The 23,419-nt window shown below is 40.8% G+C and overlaps 2 protein-coding genes across 2 annotated transcripts in view; one reads left to right on the forward strand and one right to left on the reverse strand.

The window, feature by feature from the left end:
• Positions 1-2,417, reverse strand: part of DNAJC2 (DnaJ heat shock protein family (Hsp40) member C2) — a 41,486-nt gene extending 39,069 nt beyond the window's left edge. The window contains exon 1 of the mRNA XM_030216405.1: positions 2,252-2,417. Coding sequence (XP_030072265.1) covers positions 2,252-2,309 — 58 coding nt within the window. The 5' untranslated portion in view covers positions 2,310-2,417. The remainder of the gene's footprint in view (positions 1-2,251) is intronic.
• Positions 2,418-6,695: 4,278 nt separating this feature from the next.
• Positions 6,696-23,419, forward strand: part of PSMC2 (proteasome 26S subunit, ATPase 2) — a 28,092-nt gene continuing 11,368 nt past the window's right edge. Inside the window, exons 1-7 of the mRNA XM_030216540.1 lie at positions 6,696-6,856; positions 8,534-8,571; positions 9,583-9,664; positions 10,928-11,027; positions 12,966-13,097; positions 15,615-15,687; positions 19,223-19,318. Of these exons, the coding sequence (XP_030072400.1) occupies positions 6,784-6,856; positions 8,534-8,571; positions 9,583-9,664; positions 10,928-11,027; positions 12,966-13,097; positions 15,615-15,687; positions 19,223-19,318 (594 nt within the window). The 5' untranslated portion in view covers positions 6,696-6,783. The remainder of the gene's footprint in view (positions 6,857-8,533; positions 8,572-9,582; positions 9,665-10,927; positions 11,028-12,965; positions 13,098-15,614; positions 15,688-19,222; positions 19,319-23,419) is intronic.

Consider the following 23,419-nt stretch of genomic DNA (forward strand, 5'->3'; position numbering starts at 1 on the left):
AAAGAACTGAATCCACCTTATCTGAGTTTTAGGCTCAATTGTGTAAATTTTCTATTGAGACTGTCTACTTTGGAGGCCACTAATAACAAGATGATTAAAGGGAACACACTTGAATAGCGGAATGTAAAACAGAACTTAGGGCAACAAATTTAAGTTTTCTTAATTTTCCTGTTAATAGACCCATCTTTCCTAAAGCTTTTGACAGGTTACCCAGTATCTCTAGGGCTTATGAGGAGTCAGGGGAATAGGAGGAAGAAAAAGAAGGGGTACAGCTGTATAGCATCTATGAAGTTAAATACTACATGCATTTTGGAAATCTCTTTGGAGGAATCCATTAACTGAGAAACCTAAGTTGCTTCTTTTGTTCAAACATCTAACAGGCTATAACGAAGGAATCTGTCACTTCATGCATTAGTTGCGCTTTGTCTTGGGGTATGGAGGTTTGAATTGGGGGTTTTCTTTCAAGTTTCCCCATAAATGTAAAATTATGTTTCAGGAGACGACACATTTTTACTGAATCAGCTCACCTTAAGGTTGTTCTACAAGGTAGAGCAGGTGGTGATCAAGAGACAACTGCACAGGAGGTGGAAACCTTTGGAGGTATCTGGCTGACTGGTGTAAGTTGAAAGCAACTGATTAATGCTGGAATAAGATTGCTTAGTAAGACTATTTCTTGGGGTTTTCTTTTTCCTACTGTATGTTTTCTGTTCTGTTTCTCTCCTCAGTTGTAGACTTGAGCAATATTATTACCTAATATGTTAGATACATTTATTAGTATTATAAAGTTTTCCAGGAGGAAAATGTTTTTTAAATTTTGTTTTCTAATATCTTGATAATCCTAATTTAACAAAATCATGCTGATTGCTTGCTACATTTGTGCACTGACTACACAACTGAAAAACTAGGCAATTAGGAAATACAAGTACTAAAGAAAATCATTCTCTGCTCAGCCAACTGGATGACACAAGGAGAAACTATAGATGCTTGGAAACAAGAGTTGATACTATAGCTTACAGTTTCCATTGACTAAATTAAGCATCATGTTTTAGATCATTAGCAGAAAGGTACAATAAATTACAAAACTTTCCAGTCTGAAAAATCTTTGCAAAGTGGTAGCTGTCTACTTAACACACACTCCTTTTCATGGTGAAATTCCAAAAGGTCTTGAACGAGGTCCAGTGTATAAACAGAACAACGCCAACAGGATAAAAAGTGGTACCTAAGTGCTAGGTAAGGCAAGGGTATGGTAAAAAGAAGAGAGACCATTTCTTCACTTGTCATTTAATTCAATTTTGAAAAAAAAAGGTTCCTGGCTCTTCTGCTAGAATGGGTTATAAGAGTGGTAGACGTTTAGAACTGGCATTAAACAAAACAGTGACCGTTTTCAAGCAGGCTGGAGACAGATAAAAAGAAAGGAAGTACTGTAAAAGGAATGAGCTGACCAGAGATGGACTGGGGTACAATTTGTAGCAATACTGCAATGGGATACTTGGCAGCTTGAGAGAGCATAGAAGGTAATCAGTGACAGCTGTCTTACTACATTTTAACAACTTGTGGCTATCATACTAAGAATAGGTTTGCCACCTCATACCATGTGAGCAGAACAGGCTTAGCCACGACTAGATTTGCCCCATTACATACATGGATGTGTAGTTCTGTCCTCTCTCCCCCAATTGTTGTAAACCTCCTTGGATGTAACTTTGAAAATCCGAACTACAAAGTCCTAAATGCAGTAAGGCAAAAACCAGGCCTGGGTTGACACTCCTCAGAGTGGAGGGGTAGCCTAGTGGTTAGTACAGCGGACTCTGATCCTGGGGAACTGGGTTCGATTCCCACTGCAGCTCCGTGTGACTCTGGGCAAGTCACTTAACCCTCCTGGTACAAAATAAGTACCTGAACATATGTAAACAGCTTTGAATGTAGTTGCAAAAAAAAAAAAAAAAACCTCAGAAAGGCGTATATCAAGTCCCATTTCCCTTTCCCTCATTCGACTGACCCTGGAGGCGAACCCAAAGAAAACGCAGGTCAGGAAAGAGGCTGGATTTTTGAGCAGCGCTAGGGGGAGCGGTACTATCCATCAGAAATTAAATCTCTCTCTCTCTCTCCGTTGTTCGAACTGGTGCAGTGGGACCTGCCGATCCGTTCCACCGGTGAGAGAAAAAGATCTCCATTATCGGACGGTCAAGAGAACCTGCGATCTGCGACGGTGTCTCATACGCACGGTCTGGGAATGGATCCGGAGGGGACTCACCCGCAGACAGCGCCTGAATGACAGCCGTGAGCTGCCCGTCAGCGGCCTCTCGCAGCATCTCTGTCGTCGGTGCTCACGCCACCACCGGCTTCTCCTCTTCCTTCCTTCTGCGGTTTCTGCCGCAGCCGGTATTCCACTCCACGCATGGGGACGTGCGCCCGATACCTTCCGGGGCAATCGCAGTGTGTCCCGTGCTAAGCGGCCCGACTTAGGACGGCGGCGTCAGTGTCCCGCTCCAGCTGTTCCGTCGGCGGCTCGAGACGGGGTGTTCCTGGTTCCACTGTTCTGTGCTATATTCGAGTAGTAGAATATATTGACTGTTGGAAACAGGATGCTGGGCTGCTTGAGGAACCTTTGCTCTGTCCCAGTATGGCAATACTTATGTACTTATGATTCCCACTGTAGCTCCTTGTGACTCTGGGCAAGTCACTTAACCCTCCATTGCCCCAGGTACAAATAAGTATCTGTATATACTATGTAAACCGCTTTGAATGTAATTGCAAAATCACAGAAAGGCAGTATATTAAGTCCCAGTCCCTTTCTCTTGTAAAGAAGGATGTGTTGAACATAGGATGATGATGGATAGTGAAATTGAATTGTTGATTTTTTAGAATTTTTTGGATAGTTGACCATATCTTTTTCCAAAATGTATTAATACATGAGTAGTCAAAGACCATATGAGCTAAGGTGCCATCATTTTGTTTACAATGCCAGCAAAGTATGTTTGCCCTCTATTTTCTTTCTTTCTTTTTTTAATACATTTTATTTAGTGTTTAAGTTGTAATACAATAATAGCACAAAATCAGAGAAAGGTTGAAGTATTATAAAACACAAGTGAAAAGAACAGGAGAACAATTAACAGTCAAGAACCATAAATAGCAGTGGCGGCCCTACCATTAGGCCACCTGAGGTGGCACCTCCCCCTTCGCTATAGAAATGATTAGTAGTAGTAGTAGTTTACCTTCTTTTCCCATTTTCCAAAAGGTGGTGTCGGCAGTGATTCCCATATGCTGCCCTTCTTTATTGTGGCCTGCCTCTCTGGTATAACTTCCTGTTTCCTCAGAGGTGGACCACTGTAGGGAAAGGGCCGGTGCCGGCAGCAGGGCAACGTATGGGAATCCTGGGGCCGCTGCCTTTTGGGAAATGGGAAAAGAAGGTCAACTTGGAGAAGGGGGTGGAGGAAGGAGGGGGGAGATGCCAGACCATGGTCGGGGGGGGGGGGGGCATTTCACCCCAGCCTCAGGCGGTAGCTTGCCTTAGGCTGCCCCTGATAAATAGTATACATGGGTATTAATCAGAAATAAGTAATATTATTACTTAGAAAGGTTTGTATCAAGTGATTTCCACTTTGGAAATTTGCAGCTCTTCTGTATGGATTGAGAGTCAAGATATTTTCATATTTTTTAAACAGCAGCAACCAATTCCAGCTGTCCATGTCTTTCCAATGGGTCACTATTAATTTGAAGGCTGTTGAAATCATGAAGTCAAATAGATAAGCATCCTCCTTAAAGTAGTGTCTATTAGAGCAGTGGATTTCCAGATGATGATTTTGAAAGATAGAGGATCCAAAATGTGAAGCACGCCATTTATTTTGGACCATATCTCTTTCCAATAACAATGAGCAGCTGTAATAACCCTCCTTCCCTCCACCACTCTCTACCCTTTCAACTAGAAAATGACATGGGGACAAAGTTTGTCCCCGTCCCTGTGGGCTCTGTCCCCATTCCCGCAGGTTCTGTCCCCATCTCCACCCCTTCCCCCCAGGCCCTGTCTCCATCCCAACCCCATCCCGGTAGGTTCTGTCCCCGTCCCCACTCACCCAGGTCCTGTCTCCATCCCAACCCCATCCCTGCAGGTTCTGTTCCCATCCCTGCGGTTACTGCAGTTCCCCGTCCCTATGTCATTCTCTACTGCAGACATTTTTTTTCTCTTTGTAATGGTCCACTAAAACAGACATCATGTTATGAGAAGCAGGTGCTCAACATTCAGAGTTTCTATCTATTTATTTATGACATTCATATCCCAAATGTAACTTGCATTAGGTTGAAACCAGGGAGCATTTGAAAGCTTTTTTTGTTTGTTTCCTGTGCCTAGATCAAAAGAGAAAGATGGTTTGTGGGAACTTGCTCCTTCTGTTTTGAAGAATGCAGTGATATATTATAAAAATGCATTTAATATTGTTTATTACTGTTATTTACTACTGGTTGATATACAGCAGAAGTTAACCAAGTCAACTTCATGCTTTGTAATATAATTTTTAATAGCATTTTCTCAGTTATTACCCAATACAAATAAAATTATAATGTTAATTATATGACCGTGTCTGCCCCATATGGTAGTTAGGATAACCTGGTCCTGGAGTTACCCAAGGCAGTCAGGTTTGTCAGTATATTGACAATGAATATTCATGAGTGAGATTTGCATACAGTGGAGGCAGTGCTTGTTATGAAATGCTTTGAGTACTACTGACCTGTACAAAACCTGGATCAGTTGTTTTCCTTTACCCTAAATCCAAACGCAATCTCCCATGCTGTGGTACATCTTTAGTTATAATCATGTTTCTCATACAAAGAAATTATTTGCCCTAAAGATACTCCAACTGGTTTAGCAATATAAATATGATGGATGCTGCAGACATGCCAAGTCACACGCATTCAGGCCCCTTCTCCAGCTCACATGTTTAAGAAGCCTGGACTAAGGCACTGTACATTTGTTGTGTTATTTTGGCGGATGGAAACAGGTGGTCTTATAGGGAGGGAGGGGAGTACAGGAGGGGAAGGGTTATTGGGGTATGTTCTCTGTAAACGTTTTTATTGTGCCATGATGGATGGTTTACTGTTTTTTCTTGTTCTGTATGAAGCTTATCAACCAACATGTTCTGCTTTTAATAAAGATGATTAAAGCATAAAAATTAAGTTTTGGATGTTACTGAATACTATTATTCTGTCTCACTGTATTTCCAGTTTTGGCACAGTATAAGCCATCACAAGAACAAAATATAAGAAAACCAATGGACTGCATTAGGGACTTATAGCCCATTTAGTTATGTTTCAACAAATGAGAGATCTATTTGACAGAAAATATTTGTATTATTTTGACTTATAAACCACTTGTCCCTGAAACATGCTCAAACAACAGAATAATCCATTTGTGTATCTAAAAGGTAAACTTCTACAAAACAGATGACGATATGATTCCATGTGCCCCAATGAAAGGGTAGTTTAATTCTACTTCCATTTAATTTAAATATATTTCATCATCTTTATAACGTTGTAACAAAAGAGAGGGAACAAAGTACAAACTAAAGTCCAAACAAAAAAAACAGCACCACGGGCCTTTAAAAATGGAACACAGTTCTTTAATGAATGAGCCTTGACAAAAAGACCCGACACGGGCCGTGTTTCGGTGACTAGCACCTGCGTCAGGGGTCACAGTGATGACGTGGAAAACTTGGGGAATAACTCGAATATATTCCTCTACAATATATTATTCCTTACCCCACGTCTCATGTAATAAAAGCTACAAAGCACCAAGGCACTTTCACTTTCTGTATTTTTTTTTTTCATCCATTTTGATACAGAAAGTGAAAGTGCCTTGGTGCTTTGTAGCTTTTATTACATGAGACGTGGGGTAAGGAATAATATATTGTAGAGGAATATATTCGAGTTATTCCCCAAGTTTTCCACGTCATCACTGTGACCCCTGACGCAGGTGCTAGTCACCGAAACACGGCCCGTGTCGGGTCTTTTTGTCAAGGCTCATTCATTAAAGAACTGTGTTCCATTTTTAAAGGCCCGTGGTGCTGGATCATCTTTATAACACCAGGCTTCCCAAGGCAGATTACAACAACATTTAAAATGAACCCATCAGGAAACAGGATATCCTCACTGAAATTTGGCCATCTGTATTGTATACAGTGCATTTATGTAGTTTTTAGTTTAGAAAAATGAGCACAAAATACAGAGTTTAAAATTGTTGTTTCTACAAGCTATAATAATGTTTAAAGCTGTTTTGGTGATATTATTCGATTGTTATTTCGTGATATTTTTTATCTACACATGGGAAACTTTCAAATAAATTAAAAAGCTGTCCAATAAGTAAAAAACCAAAACAAAAAACAACTTTTGTCCTCCACATTTTAAGGCACTGCCTATCCAATTGAAATAGTTTTACACAGACTTGTTACAGATGGACCAACAATAAAAAACCGACAATGTGGATGCAGCAGCTCATAGGTTTGCTTGCTTTGTTTTGAGTGAATGGGGATGACGGCTGCGCTGGTAAGGGGAAACTTAGATTGTCCTACTTAACTTCCTTGCTTACAGTGGACGAGATAGGCTCACTTCCACTCCTGTTTATTAAATCTTGAAGCATACAGTTTCACTTCTTTCTCTCTTATGCCTCTGTTAGTCTGTGGTGCGGTGTCGCCTTTTTATTACGCACTTCCGGTAGACCCAAGTTGCTGAGTAACCTCCGAGTTCTAGTTTTGCTGTTGTCCGACCTCTGTGTTAACCGGAATTTTTGGCGGCATCATGCCGGACTACCTTGGAGCGGACCAGCGCAAAACCAAGAAAGAGGAGGAGAAGGAGGACCAACCAATCCGTGGTGAGTGAGAAAGGGGCAAGAGGAAAATAAAATCCGCCAGGGCCTCTGTTTTTAGAGGGTTTGAAGTTTCCGTCGTGCAGTAACACAGTTTCGCTGGACCTCAGTTCTTCAGAATTTAATTTGTTGTTAAAGTTGCCATTTCCCATAAACGGAGGTTTTTCTTCGGTGGAGGTTTTAATCACCAGGAAATTTATACGTTATTTTCTATGGTTCTGACTGCCCTGGTTTTTTGTTGTGGCGGTGAACTAGTGACAGAATCATCCAGTCGTGTGAGGCTTGTGATTTAAAAGAAAACTGAACCCTTACTGGAGAATGTACTAAACATCCTAAATGTGTGTTTTTTGTTGTTGTTTTGTTTTGCCTTTAACACTTGCGTTTAAACTTCAGACAGTAAAACATACACTTTTCTTACTGTGGTTAGGAAATAGCGAAATTGTATCTGCTATCTAGTAATGTTATTGACAATACTGAAGATGGTGGAGTGATCAGCATGATATCTCAAAATGGGTTAATTTTGAGAAGAGTGAACATTCCATTGCTAGGGTATGTTGGAGATGATCTCAGATTCGTTCACTGCTAGTGGTCCTCTCAACACCTGGCATTGTGCAAAGAGAGCCTTCTTTTGGGTTTCATAAATTGTAATGTAAACAACTGCTTTTCCTGCAGCAGTATTCTGCTTTCTTCTACTTTTTGGCAGACGCTCCCCCCCCCCCCCCCCTTCAATTGAAATATAAGGTTTGTAGTATAAAGGTAGGACTAGATTGTTACTACTACAACGTATCATTTCTCTACATAAGAGCCAGAACTGTTCACAATGATTGAGGGTGCTAAACCCAATAGACATTACTTCTCCCTGGACACAGTCACAGGAGCCAGCCCTGGGGGTGCTTGAGCACTCCCGACATTGAGTAGACTCTTTGATTGGGTGTAGCACCCCACAATAATTTTGAAATGTTGGCTCCAGTGGACACAGAGAATTTGCTCAATATTGTGGGCGCTCAAGCACCCACGTAGCTGACTCCTATGTCTGTAGCACTACTAGATGTATGCAGCACTGTACATAAGCATGTTTGGCAGTGCTTAGAATCTATTCAACATAGTCAAACTGGACAAATGCATTATTCTATCTTTATCTGCAGTGGACTGCAGAATTGTAGTAAGTCCTCTTTTCATTAATTTTGTGGTCTAAATCTTGCTGCAGTAGATCAAAGCATATATATAATTTTATACAGGTAATTTCTCTGTCTTTAGTGGGCTCACAATCTAGGTTTTTTTGTAACTGGGGCAATGGAGGGTTTAGGGCCCTGTTTACTAAGCCGTGCTGTAGGCACGCTAACTTGTTAGTGCACGCTGAAAATTAGCGCATGCTAAAAGGTTAGCACGCCTACAGCGCAGCTTAGTAAATAGGGCCCTTAGTGACTTGCTCAAAGGAGCTACAATGGGAACTGAACTCTGTTCTGTTAGTTCTCAGCCCACTGCACTAACCATTAGGCTACTCCTCCACAAGTGTTATCAACATGTGCAGTTATTAGTTACTATCTGTTGTCAGTGTGACGTGTTGGACAGAAAAAATATACTTTCTTCAGTTCAAGGTCTTTTTCTATTATTGCAGCAACTGAAAGTTGTTTGACATATCTGAAGATTTCTAATATTTTTTTTTTAAATATTTAATTGCAGCATTGGATGAAGGAGATATTGCTTTGTTGAAAACTTATGTAAGTATATAATTTTTGAATAAAAATTTCACACTTTGATATAGACTTTAAGTTCTTTTAATGATGCACAAAATTGTGAGAGCCTGTAATCATGACCTTTCATTTACCTTTATCTGTGGATTATTTCCCATAGTTCATCTTGTTATTGCAACAATGGTCCTGAGTCTGGGAGCCATAACAATAACTCCATTCCTTGCAGGGGCTAACATTCAAAAGACCTGATTTGGAGATCCATATAAAAGTGCACAGTGACAAGCACTGGGCCTGCCCTGCTTAATTTGAAAATAAAAATTTGCAGAGAATGTGTGAGCAGGCATTACTGAGTGAAGGCCCACATAGTTGGAATTAGAATAATCTAGGCCGGAAGGTACAAGTGCTTAAAGAAGGGTGGCACAAGCAAGTTCATTCAGATAATTGGAAACAGATTGTATTAGATGCATAGAGTTGAAGCAAGATCAGGATACAGCCGAGACTTGCGCTTGGAAAGAAAACTGATAAGATGAATTTCAAGATAACGGATTGAAGATAGCAAGACTGAGTTGAGTTGCCTTTATACACGGGGAAAATGGGAGGTGAAGGGGACATCCGGTGATCCAGGAAGCTATAGACTTACTGGAATATATCAATGCCTATTACAGCAGGTTCTGGAGTTTGTGGAGTTCAAGAGGCCCTCCAAACATAGCTCGCCCTCCCTTCCCAAACTGTTGACACATGTAGCTACAATTACTACCTATGCGTTACAACAAGTATTGGCAGCTACAAGAGGTAGGCACTGCCTGCAACTCAAAGCTCCCCTTGGACTCTGGATTGCTGAAGTAGAATTGCTGAAAGCCCCCCTGTTACTGTACTCCTGGGGAAAATCTGGACCAAAAACTTAAACATTTTGCATCTATGAGTTAATTACTACTCAGAGACAGTGGTTATATTGTATTGATAAATGTAGTTTGCAGAATTTTGCATAGTTGCCTCAGAAGTAATTTTTGCTTATTAGAACTATACTTTTTGTTTCAGGGGCAAAGCACATATTCAAGGCAAATCAAACAGGTGGAAGATGATATTCAGCAACTACTTAAGAAAATCAATGAGCTCACTGGTATGTCTGTTTTATGATGGGTTTTTAACAAGTGTAATATTTAGTGTATTCAGTACAGATTTTTGTTTTCCCATGTTTGTCTTCTTCCACATTTAAGCTTCCATCTTCTGATCCTTCTTATGACAGGACAGCACTGATGCTGAAGTGCTGTGAGAATTTATTTGCATGTGACTTTCTCTGATAATTTCCATCTTCATTCTATAATTTAACCATGGCAGTGATGGTTCTCAGTAGGGGGTCATAGGCTGTGTTTGGAACCTAGTATGTGGTATCTGTGCGTGATGCCTCGTTCTAAGAGAGTCCATAAAGGGATGAAGTTAAACCTGCTCTGCTGGGAGCAAATCAGTATAGGAAAGATTTGGTGTAAACACAGTGCATGGGGAGTAATATTATGAAGAAAATACCCAAGTGAAGTGATTTGGGGGCCCTTTTACTAAGCTGCATAGGTGTGTACATGCGTTGATTTTGAACTACCGCGTGACCCGGGCAGTAATTTAATTTTTTACGCGTGTCCACTAAGTACGCCAGAAATTTTCCAGTGTGCAGCACTAACCAGGCAGTAATCGGCGTACTCGCGTAGACCATTACCGCCCGTTAATGCATGAGACTTTACCATTAGGTCAATGGGTGGCTGTAAGGTCTCAGACCCAAAATGAATGCTTGCCAATTTTTATTTTGCCATACGTCCATTTTCGGCCCAAAAAAAAGGTATTTTTTGCAGGCACACTGAAAAATGGACCTGCGTGTGCCCAATACACGAGTCTACAGCGCAGGCCATTTTTTGGCACACCTTAGTAAAAGGAGCCCTTGGTTAAGTAACATGAGTAAATGGTGGCAAGAGCATTTTTTAAGCTAGTTGCTGAGGCTTCAATATTGTGAGACATATCCTAGTATACAGGCCAATAGTTCTAAGAATTAAAAATCCTTTAAAGGAACATTTATTAGGGTTGTGGAATGGGCAAGAGAAACTAATGGGAAGGAAGGTAAAGCTGGCAATCAACTTGAATCTGCTGTATTACAGTAAGTAGGGAAAGTAGGTATCTGCTGTCAATATATATTTTTCTGTTGCTTCAGTTTAAGCTGGTGCTGGCGCATCATAGTAATAAATATTGACTGTTACTCTCAAGACCCTGTGCCATTTGTTTGTACTTAGTTTTACAGCAGAAGATATCTCTTGCACTCTGAAGGAACTCCTTCAGTAATTAGACATTAAGCATTCTCTTTTTGTGTTTGTGAATTTGCTGTCTTGTTTGTATTGATAAGGTATTAAAGAGTCAGATACTGGACTGGCCCCTCCAGCACTTTGGGATTTGGCTGCAGATAAGCAGACCCTACAGAGTGAGCAACCATTGCAAGTCGCAAGGTATGTCATTTGTTTCACTAACAAGTCACTGCCATTTTTTTTAAAGGCTGTGCATTGGTAGTGTTTGCTAGTTAAAAAATGTCTTTTAAAAAATGTGTATGCTTTCAGTTGTTGGCCCACTACTCTTCTACTTAACATGTATGTACAGTGTGATCATTAAAGCACTTCTTAATGTTATGATTTTACTGCTATTGAAATCATACTAGAAATGTGTCTAATAGAACAGTGTTTACCAACCAGTGTGCCATTTATATGCTTATGTTCACCTTAAATGGGGGAAGGTAATGGAATTGGGCAGACATTTTAAAAAGAGGGCTGATATTCAGCCCATGATGATTAGTGGTTTTTAAGTGACTGACAGCTGTGAGTTGAATTAAGTTTAGACACCAGCTATGTCCAGACACCAGCATTGAATATCCGAGTAAGTGTGGTCACCCAGAAGTTAACCTAAGTAGTTTATGATCTTACTTAACTGGTTAGTGGTCTGAGTATTGCCTCTAACTAGTTAAGTTATAGCTCTACCCATGGACCGTCCCCTGACTAGCCAGACAGAGCCATTTCGGCTTCATTTTTAATTATCTGGCATTCAAGTTTTGTTTTTCCTTTCTCTTTTTTGGACCCAATTTGTGCCATTATGTTCGTTGTCTTTTGACCTGAGAAAGAGATTGTTGCTTTCAAAAGCTAGTGAAAAGCTCATTGAGAGAGTACAATAGAAAGGTATCACCTACAGCTTGTACATTAACATTTGAAGAAAGCTTTGTTTGATTATGTTTGATTTTATAAGTTGGTATAGTTTTTTTTTATTTTTATATTTTGTAATCTTGGGAAGCTGTGGTGTGTTTGAATGATAAAATATTAGATGCCATTATCACAGCCGAGAATCGATGTGATGCAAACAGAGTACATTTTGAAATTCATTGCAGGCTTGTCTGATGGAACTGTGAACAATTGCTCCATAGAACTGGTGTCTTCCATTTCTAGGATTTGCATTTCTCAAACTGTTATTGTCAATTACATATCACAGTTCACTGCAGTGGCGAGGCAGTTGGAGCAGCATTTCCCACACATTCACTTAGAGCCTTGTACTTATGTGGTACGATCAACTGGAGACCTAAGAGAGAACCTGCCGTAGGCATTGATATATCAACTCTTTCCAAAGGTGGAAATTGTGTCTGCCACTAGCAGAAGGAAGATGTGTATCCAATCCACATCTTAAGACCTGCCCTGTACATTTTGACTCCTGCTAGTACTGAGTAATGTTTATTTAGATGCCTATTTTAGAAACATTATTTGGGGTTTTAGATATTCATAATCCAGTATTTAGATGTTTTATATTTCATAAACATCTAAATCCTGATTTTACAAAGCTGGGATATACGTGTCTAAAACTGATAAACCTGTATCTGGTGAGGTGTGGTCTGGGAGGGACTAAAAAAATCAACATGTATTCCCTATTTCAGAAGGGGAATGAGCATCTTTGTCTAGAATCAGTGTCAGGATTTACACCTGCTGTCTGGGATGTGTAGGTTTCAGAAAAATACTTGTACTGAGCAGTGCTTTCCTGGAGGGATTAGGGGAGGTTGCCGCCTTAATTCCCCAGTGGTTGATGTGTTTCCCCCCCCCCCCCCCCCCCCCCCCCACCACACACACACACCACCACCACCAAAAAAGGAATACCAGGTTCTGTGGAAAATATTTCTAAAATGTCTAACAAACATTTATGTGCCCATTATAACCCATTGATGCTTCTGCTGCTTGTAGCCAGCACATAATTATCCATTTCTCATGTATTTTAGAACAGGCTCTAAGCTGTCAGATCCTATTCTAAAATACTAGTAGAATGAGATGTCCTGACGTGGACATCTCAATTTTAGTTTGTATGTCATTTCTAAAATGCTTCTCTTAATATTTTAAACATGTTTGACCTTTTGCTTTTAGGTGTACAAAGATCATCAATGCCGATTCTGAAGATCCTAAATATATCATCAACGTTAAGCAATTTGCCAAGTTTGTGGTGGATCTCAGCGATCAGGTTGCCCCCACTGACATTGAGGAGGGGATGAGAGTTGGGTAAGGATATGTGATAGGTTTTGATGTATTGTTCTGGTTTACCCGACTCTTGGAAAATATGAATGGTTACTTCAGTACTGTAGCAATAGTTCTACATTGAGCATGATGTGGCAGGGATATTATATGGGTTGGCATCAGAATAGCTAAACCATTTTGTGACAGTTTATGCTCCATCACAGAAGCTATTCTCGGCAAATGAAATTGAGCTGTCATTAGGTGCAAGAAGGACACAAGAAAGAGGATCATTTTAGGTAGTGAACCAGAAGCATGGAATTCTCTACCAGTTAAGTTAAGGTCAGTAACTTCTTATAGAATTTTCTAAGGTGCATTAAAAATCTGGGAGCTGATGTGCAAAACCTAATGCTAATGTTACAGGCAATTATCGCTAGACTAGCATGCACGTTAATCTGTGCAGAATGTTCAAAGGGCTCTAGCACAGGAAATAACGTGCGCACAAAAGATGGCCACAAATTGGATTTAAATGTACTCAAACAGATGTTAATGATGTCATTTAGTATTCCCTCCCAATACTCCGAGAACTGCAGAGAAACAAATGCTGCCCTTAATACTGGAAAGTTACTGCCAGCTCTGGGGTGGCATTGAAGGTTTTGAAGAGAGAATTTCTTACTTTAAACTGCCAGTTTTGTCTTCTTTTATAAGCAGAAGAAAGTCTGTTCAACTTGTAAATACTGATAGCGAGAAACAAGTGTGCGTGAATCCAAGCAAAACAAGAAAGTGCAAGCACATATCAGCACCGTTCTGCACTTAAATATATGAACTTTTCAAGTGAAAACAATTTTTAAAATGCTTATATTTAAAGGTGCAGAAGAACAGCACTGATGTGTGCTTCCACTTCTGATCTTGCATGGGCATATGAACAAGAGCTGTGCTTAGCGTAAAACTCTTATGTGTACGCGCCAGTCACGTTCCTCCCCCTTGCTTTCACTTTCATAGTGCTCACATAATTCAAATACCATTTCTTTTTAAGCTTTGAAGAGCTAGGTTTCTGTGCTGTTCTTGTGCTATGAGGTCTGCACTGTTGACTTTAGTACCGGACCTTTGAGCATTGGCAGCCTGGTCTTTTATATTAAGATTGATTATATGATATATAAGGCTGTTTTCTTGGGCATCTAACATCTTGTTAAGGTATAGATTATTCTTTGAATATTACTCAATGATGTATCTGCTGTGGAATAAGCAGGTTTAGTATGTAATCCACCTTGAGCTTAACTGGTAAAGCAAACTTTAAATGCCCACGTTAAATTTAAAATTTAAACTTTGATAGAGCAGTGCCTATAGAGACTGTTTATCCACTAGGGACTCCTATTCCATGCTGCAGGACAAAAAAGAGCTACTAGAAAGAGGAATGTCTAAAATATGGACTGTCATTAACTGTTCTTACTGGTTCTACCAAATTTCAGAAATCAAACATATAAACGGCAAGTGACCGACTTACCTGCAAATGTGCAGTAAAGACTTCCCTCTGTCCCGCCCTCGTGTCAAGACGTGATGACGTCAGAGGGCGAAACAGAGAGGGAAACGGAGTCGGAGTCACTGTCGGACGCTGCCGCCTGGAAACAAACATCGTGCGCACCAACCTCCACCCTCCCCCCTCATCCCCGCCGCCACTCCCGCCCTCCTCCGCATCGGGCCCCCTGCACTGACCTGACAGCGCCTCTCACCTCCGTTGTCAGGTCAGTGCAGGGGGCCCGGCACGGAGGGTAGCTGGAAATCTCGCCCGTTTTTACGGGCTTAACGGCTAGTCTGGAAATAAAGAATTGACCGGTTTACTTAACGAGGAGTATATTTCATACATACGGGACTAGATTATTTATATTGCGCCGAGATTTCCACTTGGAAATCAAAGCGTATTGTATAAAGCTTTGATTTTTCAAAGTTTGTGGGCTCTTTCCTTAAAGAGATTGAAGACGGATGTCAAATATCTTACTGCACTTCTAGGAGCTTGTAATTGTGTAAGCTATAGACGAGACTTTAATAAGTATGATTATTGAATCTAAAAGTGACATCCAGAATTAAGAGTTATTAAAACAGCAGTTCTCTGAAAGGACCACTGGCAGAAAGTTTCCTGCACTAAATGCGTTTGATAACAGAAAACAGTGGAGCGGTCTAAAAAGTATAAAAATTTGTACTGAAAGCAGTGGGGAGAATAAACACCTTGTTAAAGACCAATTATGGAAAACCTGTATAACCAGTACCAATACACACTAAACTGAAACATAAAGGACAGAAATTAGATACATATGACCATTATGTATTGGTGCGTGCACCTCACGGTGTTAACATCACTTCTTAAATTGGTTTTCCATAATTTTGTCTTATTAAACTAAGTTTTTATCCTCCCTACTGCTTTCAGCTATAATCTTATTTAACACTCTTTCTACTTAACATTGATGTGGTATCCCTTTGACTTGCCCTCTTTACCTTTTTGATATGATAGTATATTTTATTTATAAAACGTAATGTTCTGCCTTGATATTGGACTCTGTTCTGTTCCAGTGTGGATAGAAACAAGTACCAAATCCACATCCCTTTGCCTCCCAAGATTGATCCAACAGTTACAATGATGCAGGTAAATGGCTTTTTTCATGGCTTAGTTTTAGCTTGGTTGTATTCTGTATGTAAACTGGTGTAATTCAGACACGGAGGGGCGTAATCGAAAGGGGCGCCCAAGTTTTCCTGAGGACGTCCTCGCAGGACGTCCCAGTGAAGGGGCGGGGAAACCTATATTTTTGAAACAAGATGGACGTCCATGTTTCGTTTTGATAATACAGTCGGGGATGCCCAAATCGCGAAATGTAGATCGAGCTTTTAGAGATGGTCATCCTTAGAGATGGTCGTCCCCGATTTTCGCCGATAATGGAAATCGAGGACGTCCATCTCAGAAACGACCAAATCCAAGGCATTTGGTCGTGGGAGGAGCCAGCATTCATAGTGCACTGGGGTCCTGACATGCCAGGACACCAACCAGGCACCCTAGGGGGCACTGCAGTGGACTTCAGAAATTGCTCCCAGGTGTATAGCTCCCTTACCTTGGCTGCTGAGCCCTCCAACCCCCCCCCCCCCAAGCCCCCCCTCCCCCACTATCCACAACTGTACAACACTACCATAGCCCTAAGGGGTGAATGGGGGCACCTACATGTGAGTACAGTGGGTTTTGTAGGGCTCACAAATGTAACAGGTAGGGGGGATGGGCCTGGGTCCGCCTGCCTAAAGTGCACTGCAGCCACTAAAACTGCTCCAGGGACCTGCATACTGCTGTCATGGAGCTGGGTATGACATTTGAGGCTGGCAAAAAAATATTTAAAAAGTGTTTTTTTTTTAGGGTGGGAGGGGGTTAGTGACCACTGGGGGGGGGAGTAAGGGGAGGTCATCCCTGATTCCCTCCGGTGGTCATGTGGTCAGTTTGAGCATCTTTCTGAGGCTTGTTCGTAAGAAAAAGTGGACCAAGTAAAGTCGCCCAAGTGCTCGTCAGGGTGCCCTTCTTTTTTCCAATATCGGTCGAGGACGCCCATGTGTTAGGCGCACCCCAGTCCCGCCTTCGCTATGCTTCTAACACGCCCCCTGGAACTTTGGTCGTCCCCGCGACGGAAAGCAGTTGAGGACGCCCAAAATCGGCTTTTGGTTATGCCGATTTGGGCGACCCTGGGAGAAGGACGCCCATCTCCCGATTTGTGTCGAAAGATGGGTGTCCTTCTCTTTCGAAAATAAGCCTGACAGTCTTCAAATTGACCTACCTCCGGTACATGGAGATCTTGGTTAGGGTTTCTAGCTCATGGCCTTTGGTTGAAAGAAAATTTCTCCCTTTCAGGGAAACCATGGAACTAAATCAAGGTCAGGTATACATATGAAGTATCACATACCATGTGTAATGAGTTTATCTTGTTGGGTAGACTGGGTGGACTATATAGGTCTTTATCTGCCATCATCTACTATGTTACTGTGTTGGAAAATGAAATGTCTTTTGAATATCTTGTACTGTTTTTCTAATTCTTTTTTATTGCATTTTTATATCTGACAAATTCAATTATATACCAGTAGAGGAGTGTGGTAGCCGTGTTAGTCCACTCTTAAGGTTATCAATAGAAATCAAACAAAATAAAACATGGAAAAGAAAATAAGATGATACCTTTTTTATTGGACATAACTTAATACATTTCTTGATTAGCTTTTGAAGGTTGCCCTTCTTTGTCAGATCGGAAATAAGATTATTTCCGATCTGACGAAGAAGGGCAACCTTCGAAAGCTAATCAAGAAATGTATTAAGTTATGTCCAATAAAAAAGGTATCATCTTATTTTCTTTTCCATGTTTTATTTTGTTTGATTTCTATTGGTAATTATATACCAAAATGATCTTGCAAACATGCTTGAAATGAAATATGGTTATGGTTTTTACATGGTCTGTTTTTCATATTAAGTATTAGATTACTAAAAGGTGCTACTGTGTGCTAACACTCATTAAAATTTGTTGTTTACAGCAGGTAATTTTACTGATAATACATGTTAATGGTGTTGGCTTACTTTAGAAAATCTAGCCCTAAATAAAGTGACATTTAAATTTAGTTGAAAAATTAAGAGGACTGACTGCTGTTTCTCATGTCTTTCCTTATGCTCTGTACTTACATGCAGTTTGAGTGGTAGCACATTGACATTCTCCCCAGTAGCTAGTCTAATGAAACAGAAACATAAATATCTCAGGGTTGTTTCATAAACAAAGCACAAGTTAAAATAACAACTTTTTAATTAAAATAAAGTGACTTGTACAAACCCACAGTGTAATACATAATAGAACAGTTCCATCCAGTTATATTAACAAAGAGGTTGTACCCGGTTAAAAAAACAAAAAGAAATTTGTGTACTGTGATTTTGATTTCCACCCCCCCCCCCCCCCCCCCCCCCAAATATCGACCTCCTAACCTGCAATGCTGAACCTCCCCCCTCACTCTTACCCATCGGGACAGCGAATGAAAACCTTGTTGGAGATACCCCAACCTCTTAGTGTTTGTGGTATTTTTGTCTGTCGCCATCTTGGATTTTGCAGAAAGATTGCCCTTTTGCTTCGTTAATCACTTATCATAGCCAAAGATGATTCTTACTAGTGGTAAACAAGTTTCCAATTTCCTCACCATGTTGGGAACCTCAGACCCAGAATCTTCTCATTTAAAATAGCTAGTTCTGTACAGCAACCAAAAGTCTAAACTGTTAATGTGGGTTTAACATGTGGGTCCTAGTTAGGCCCTCCCCAGTGCATTACAAGATGTACCATATGAAGGGGGCACCACCATTTTGAAGGTGGTGCCCAAAGAAGCAGGATCGAGTTGGTATTGCTCCTGGCTCCTACAAGATAAGAGGTTTGGGGGGGGGAGGGGTCTGCAACTAACCTCCATGCTAACTGACTGGGGTGCCCTGCCCAGCAGGGCCTAACGTAGCCTACCCAGGGATTGGGGAGGACTGGGTCACCAGGACATTTTTTTATTAATATTGAGGGGAGGGGGGGCGATGCTCAAAATGGGATGGTCAAGAGGGAGTGCTGATGTTGCTTGCAATGGTGCATCAGAGTGGTTAGGTTGGAGAGAGAGAAGGGGTACCGCTAGACTCCATTCAACCCTTCTAACATTGCTCCAGACCTGGCAGAAAGTTTCCTGCACTAAATTTGCTTGAGAAAAAAATTTTTTGAGCATGGCTGCGGGGTGTATAATGACTGGATTAAATATGCATTTTAATGTGATCTGTGCTAATGGTTTCCGCACCCACACTGAAACCATTGGGGCATTTGACGCACAATAACATGCATGCAAACCTAACACTAACCCCCTTTTTTGCACTGGTGTTAGTTTTGAGCATCATCTCCCAGGATTGTCACTGCAATAACCAGACTTAGGTACATTGGGGTGAAGAGTAAGGATATAAAATATTGAAAACAGTTCCTGGATAGTTGTGGATTAAGGCTTAAGGTACCAGATCTCAGTCCATGTTCTGATTAAGCTGTTGCTATAAAAATGCAGGAGGAAACCACCATGACAAAATAAAAATGGTCATCCTTCATCAAGAAGGTAATTTTATCTGTGATAACTGAATAATACAAAAACTCGTGCTTTCTAATCAGGTGGAGGAGAAGCCAGATGTCACATACAGTGATGTTGGAGGTTGTAAAGAGCAGATTGAAAAGCTGAGGGAGGTGGTTGAAACTCCTCTACTTCATGTAAGTTTTTGAATTTGTCTGTGTACCCTTCTGATCGATCAGTATTTTATCTGAGTCAAATGTTGGAAAAGTTTCTTTTTATTTTGTGTTTGTGAGGGTAAAATGTTGGTGCGTCTGATCCAAAGTTTAGGTTTAAGTTCTTGTAATGTCTATTAACATGGTTGGACAGAATGGGCATTGTGATTTATCAGATTATATCGTGACATTTTGATGCTTTGTCCAGCAGACTGAAGAGGCTAGCCAATGAAAGGGCAGCTTTTAACCATGCCAAATGACATTGCCGTACTCTCTTGTGGCATTGTGATTTTAACCAAAACAGTTAAATCAGACAAATAGGTGAATGTGAAGTTCTAGTTCATTTTATAAAAGTTTGGATGCTTAAGGGAATACTTAAGAGGTTCATTTACTAACAGTATGCACTAACGCCCTTATTGTAAACCACTTTGTTATATTTATTAAGAGGGGCAGTATAATTTTATTAAATATAAACATACGGACCATATTTTTAGAAAACCTATTCCCATTTGATTTGTGCATAAACCTGGCCCTTAGACATTTGTTTATACAAGGTAAACATTTAAGTCCCCATTTTACAAAGCTGGGGTACGTAATCAAACTCAAGTATATGTAAATGGCAAGGGGGACATGGTTTAGGTATGTTTTGGGTGGGGAAAGGGCGTGGCAAGTTCATAGACATTTTATCCCTCAGTTCAGATGGGAACTAAATGTCTGTATCCTAAAAGGTCAACATCGTGAGTTACACCTGCTACCAATCACATTTAGGATTTAGTGACCAACTGCTATTGAGCCGCATTCTACTGGAGGGATTAGAGGGGTTGCACCCTTAACTCCCTAGTGGTTTTTGTCTCCCCCCCCCCCCCCCCCCACTCTCTGAATACCAAACTGACAAAAGAAATTGATCACTGTGACAGCATTGGGATAATAACAGGTTATGTTTCCTAGGTTGTAAATATTATTATTATTATTATTATTTATTGCATTTCTACTCCAAATTTTCCCATCGGTTGGCAGGTTCAGTGTGGCTTACATGGTAAAATGGAGCGGTTAAAGTGTGTCGCGTATTGTTAGATGTTCGTAGGGGGAGGGGGAGGATACCTTGGATGTTTCAGTGTGGTGAAATGTTATATGGTAGAGGTTAGTTGGGGAGAAGGGTCGAATCTAAGTATAAACCAGTTATGTGCCAGCATATAACTGGTTATGCTTCTATTGCACAACATAACCTGTTATGTGCTGGCTTTGAACCCATTTTTTAAAATGTTTGTTTTTCTAATACAGATGTTTATGCTGTACACACCCGGCACATAAACATCCATTTGTCCTGCATTTCCGAACAGGCTCTACATCAGCAGATTCTGTTCTAAAAATAGTGGTCAAACTTAAGACACACTGTCCTGCGTGTCTTAATTCCTAATTCTATGACCTGTCTAAAATGGGGCAGTTTGTGTGTTATCTACTGCAGGGCCCATTGCATAAAATGCAACCTATGGCAGATCATGAGTGATAATGATATTAGCATGTGTTAATCATTAGTAAATGACACGTTTGAATATTTAGATACACTTCCCACTTATTTTTTAGATGTAGCTTATGCTTTTTCAGTAGTAGCTCAGAGTGAGTTATATTCAGGTATTCTAGGCGTTTCCCTGTCCCGGAAGGCTTATAATCTTTTTGCCTGACTTGCCCTGGATCACAAGGAGCAGCAGTGGAGTTTAACCCAGCTTTTGCTGGTTCTCAGCCCACTGGGCTATTCCCTCATTCCCTATTGGCTGAAGTACTTGGCCACATTCTTTATGTGTGTAAAAGTCGGTCACCACTGTGCTGGTGTGCTGTTTAACATTCTACCCTGATGGAAGTTGTTTGACTTGAATTTTGGGGGGGGGGTTGATTCTGTGTCCAGTTGTATAAACCTTGCCGCTACATGTACCAGATTGTGGACAGGGTTTGCAATCAGATGCAGGATTTGTGTGTGTCTTTTCCCTATATAAGTGGGAACTTTGCCAGCTTGGTTTTCAGGATTTTCACTGTGAATGTACATGAGAGAGATTTATATGTATTACCTTCATTGCATACCACTGTACCTTATACCTATGCATTCTGGTTATCCTGCAAACCAGACTGCTGGGTGGGCTTGAGGACCAAGTTGAGACCAGCTGATCTTACTAGCACTGAACAAGTTGCTTGAAGCTCCCCCTGCTGACTATCATGGCACAAGGCTGCCCTTTATAGGAATTTTTATGCCGGATATATTAGTCTGCAAGATTTATTTGGCAGTTTGTTAGCTGTTAAAATTATCAAAAAAGTTTTAGCATGTCTGCCCCCCCCCCTAAAAATAAAATCTACATTTTCAGCCATATTCTCTGCAAATGTTCAGTATTCTTGCTTTGTCCCCATTTTTTAATGACCAGGGTTTCTTCTGCAAAGTTTCTCACAGTTAAATTCTGACCCCTCTGCTTTGGGTAGTAATATTTAGTTGCCTGGTGAGAAATTTAGTAGCTTTTCAGTCTTGCTAGTGACTGTGTTGTGAATTTTGGTGTGACTGTGTGTCCCCTCTTTTTCATCCTGTCATATTCATGCTCTTGGTATATTGCTCATCCTTTGTCAGAACCTTCCCTTGTGTGATTGTTTATTTATTTTGTTTATGACTAGAGTTAAAAAGGAGAAGTTATAATACTAATCATCATCATAAATCATTCTTCAGTGATGGCTGAGATCTCATACAACTAAGGACCCTGTTTACTAAGCCGCGCTAAACGCTAGAGTCGCCCATATATTCCTTTGGGCAGCTTAGTGTTAGCGTGTGCTAATCATTAGTATGCACTAAAAAAGCTAGTGCGCCCTTAGCACGGTTAAGTAAACAGGGCCCTAAAGCAAAAGCATGGAGGATATCTTTTTCCACTATTCTTGTGTTTCAAAACCAGCTTCGAATACCCAACTCTACTTTTGTAGCTTGTATAGCGCCTTGGAGTATAATTGATTTAGTTTGTTTTGTCATTCTCATTTTCTTGGTATATACACTGTAATAAACATAAATGGTATTTTGCTCGCGTACCAGACCAGTCCAGACCTTTGGGAGTAGTTATGTCTGTCGACCAACAGGTGGAGACAGAAAAAGAAAGAAGTTCCTTGTGAGTCGCCCTTCAACGGTATTGTGCAACCATGAAATGTTCAGTAGTTTTCTGTCTCCAAGCAGATGGTTGACGGTCCATGCAGCTCTCGCTTGTTGCTGTAATCCAGCTCCTGTCCCAGACAATGTCTGGGTCTCAGTAGAGTACGGGGTTTCAAGCTAATCAAATGTAACTCCTTGGATTTAAGCCTAAAGATGTTTCTGGAGTCAAGTGATATTTGGTGGTGACGAATCTCTCCCATCCTTCTTGGTGCTGTGGATATTGGAGGGAAACCCTTGCTGGGAGTTGGGCATTTTTATGGCAAGCATCTGTCCTTTGGAGTAAGTTTTCGGACATAGGGCTAGTAGTGCCTTTTCTATTTTCCTCTGAGGTAGTCTTGCTATGATGTCAGTTCTCTCAATGGTCAAGTGATTGGTGGGAATCTCTTTGACTAGAGGAATTTGTTTTTCTTTCATGCTCTCTTTTGGTTAAAATAATCTTTTAGCTCTTAACAGCAGAGTGTTTCCTCTCTCAGAGGCTGCCATTCTTTGGTGGAGATTCTGTGGGACAGATTACTGGCATTTTTTGGCCAGCTTGATATTCTTCACCACAGTGCCTTTCGTGTTCTTCCCATGCTCTTGTTTTTCATTCAGGGAAATGTTTCCTGTTGGAGTCATCTTGTTGGCTGCATTATTGGGGGCATGGACCCTGGGTGCAACCAATACTGCTGAGCATATGAATTTCTAGTGAGACATAGTATGAGTTGCTGTCTCTTGGGGATGTCGATGTTTATTTCTTCCTTCTAAGAAGTCAACTTTATTGTGAGCCTTGGTTCCATGACATAGTTCTTTTGATGCTAGAAGTTCTTGGCTACCACGGAGTCATGTGATGCTGTGTTCGGGGAATGCCATGTTCCTGGCCTGCTCTTTTCCAAGCTGAAGAGCCCTAACTGCTTTAGTCTTTCCTCATATGAGAG

The sequence above is a fragment of the Microcaecilia unicolor genome, chromosome 10, assembly GCF_901765095.1.
Source record: "Microcaecilia unicolor chromosome 10, aMicUni1.1, whole genome shotgun sequence".
Taxonomy (NCBI): domain Eukaryota; kingdom Metazoa; phylum Chordata; class Amphibia; order Gymnophiona; family Siphonopidae; genus Microcaecilia; species Microcaecilia unicolor.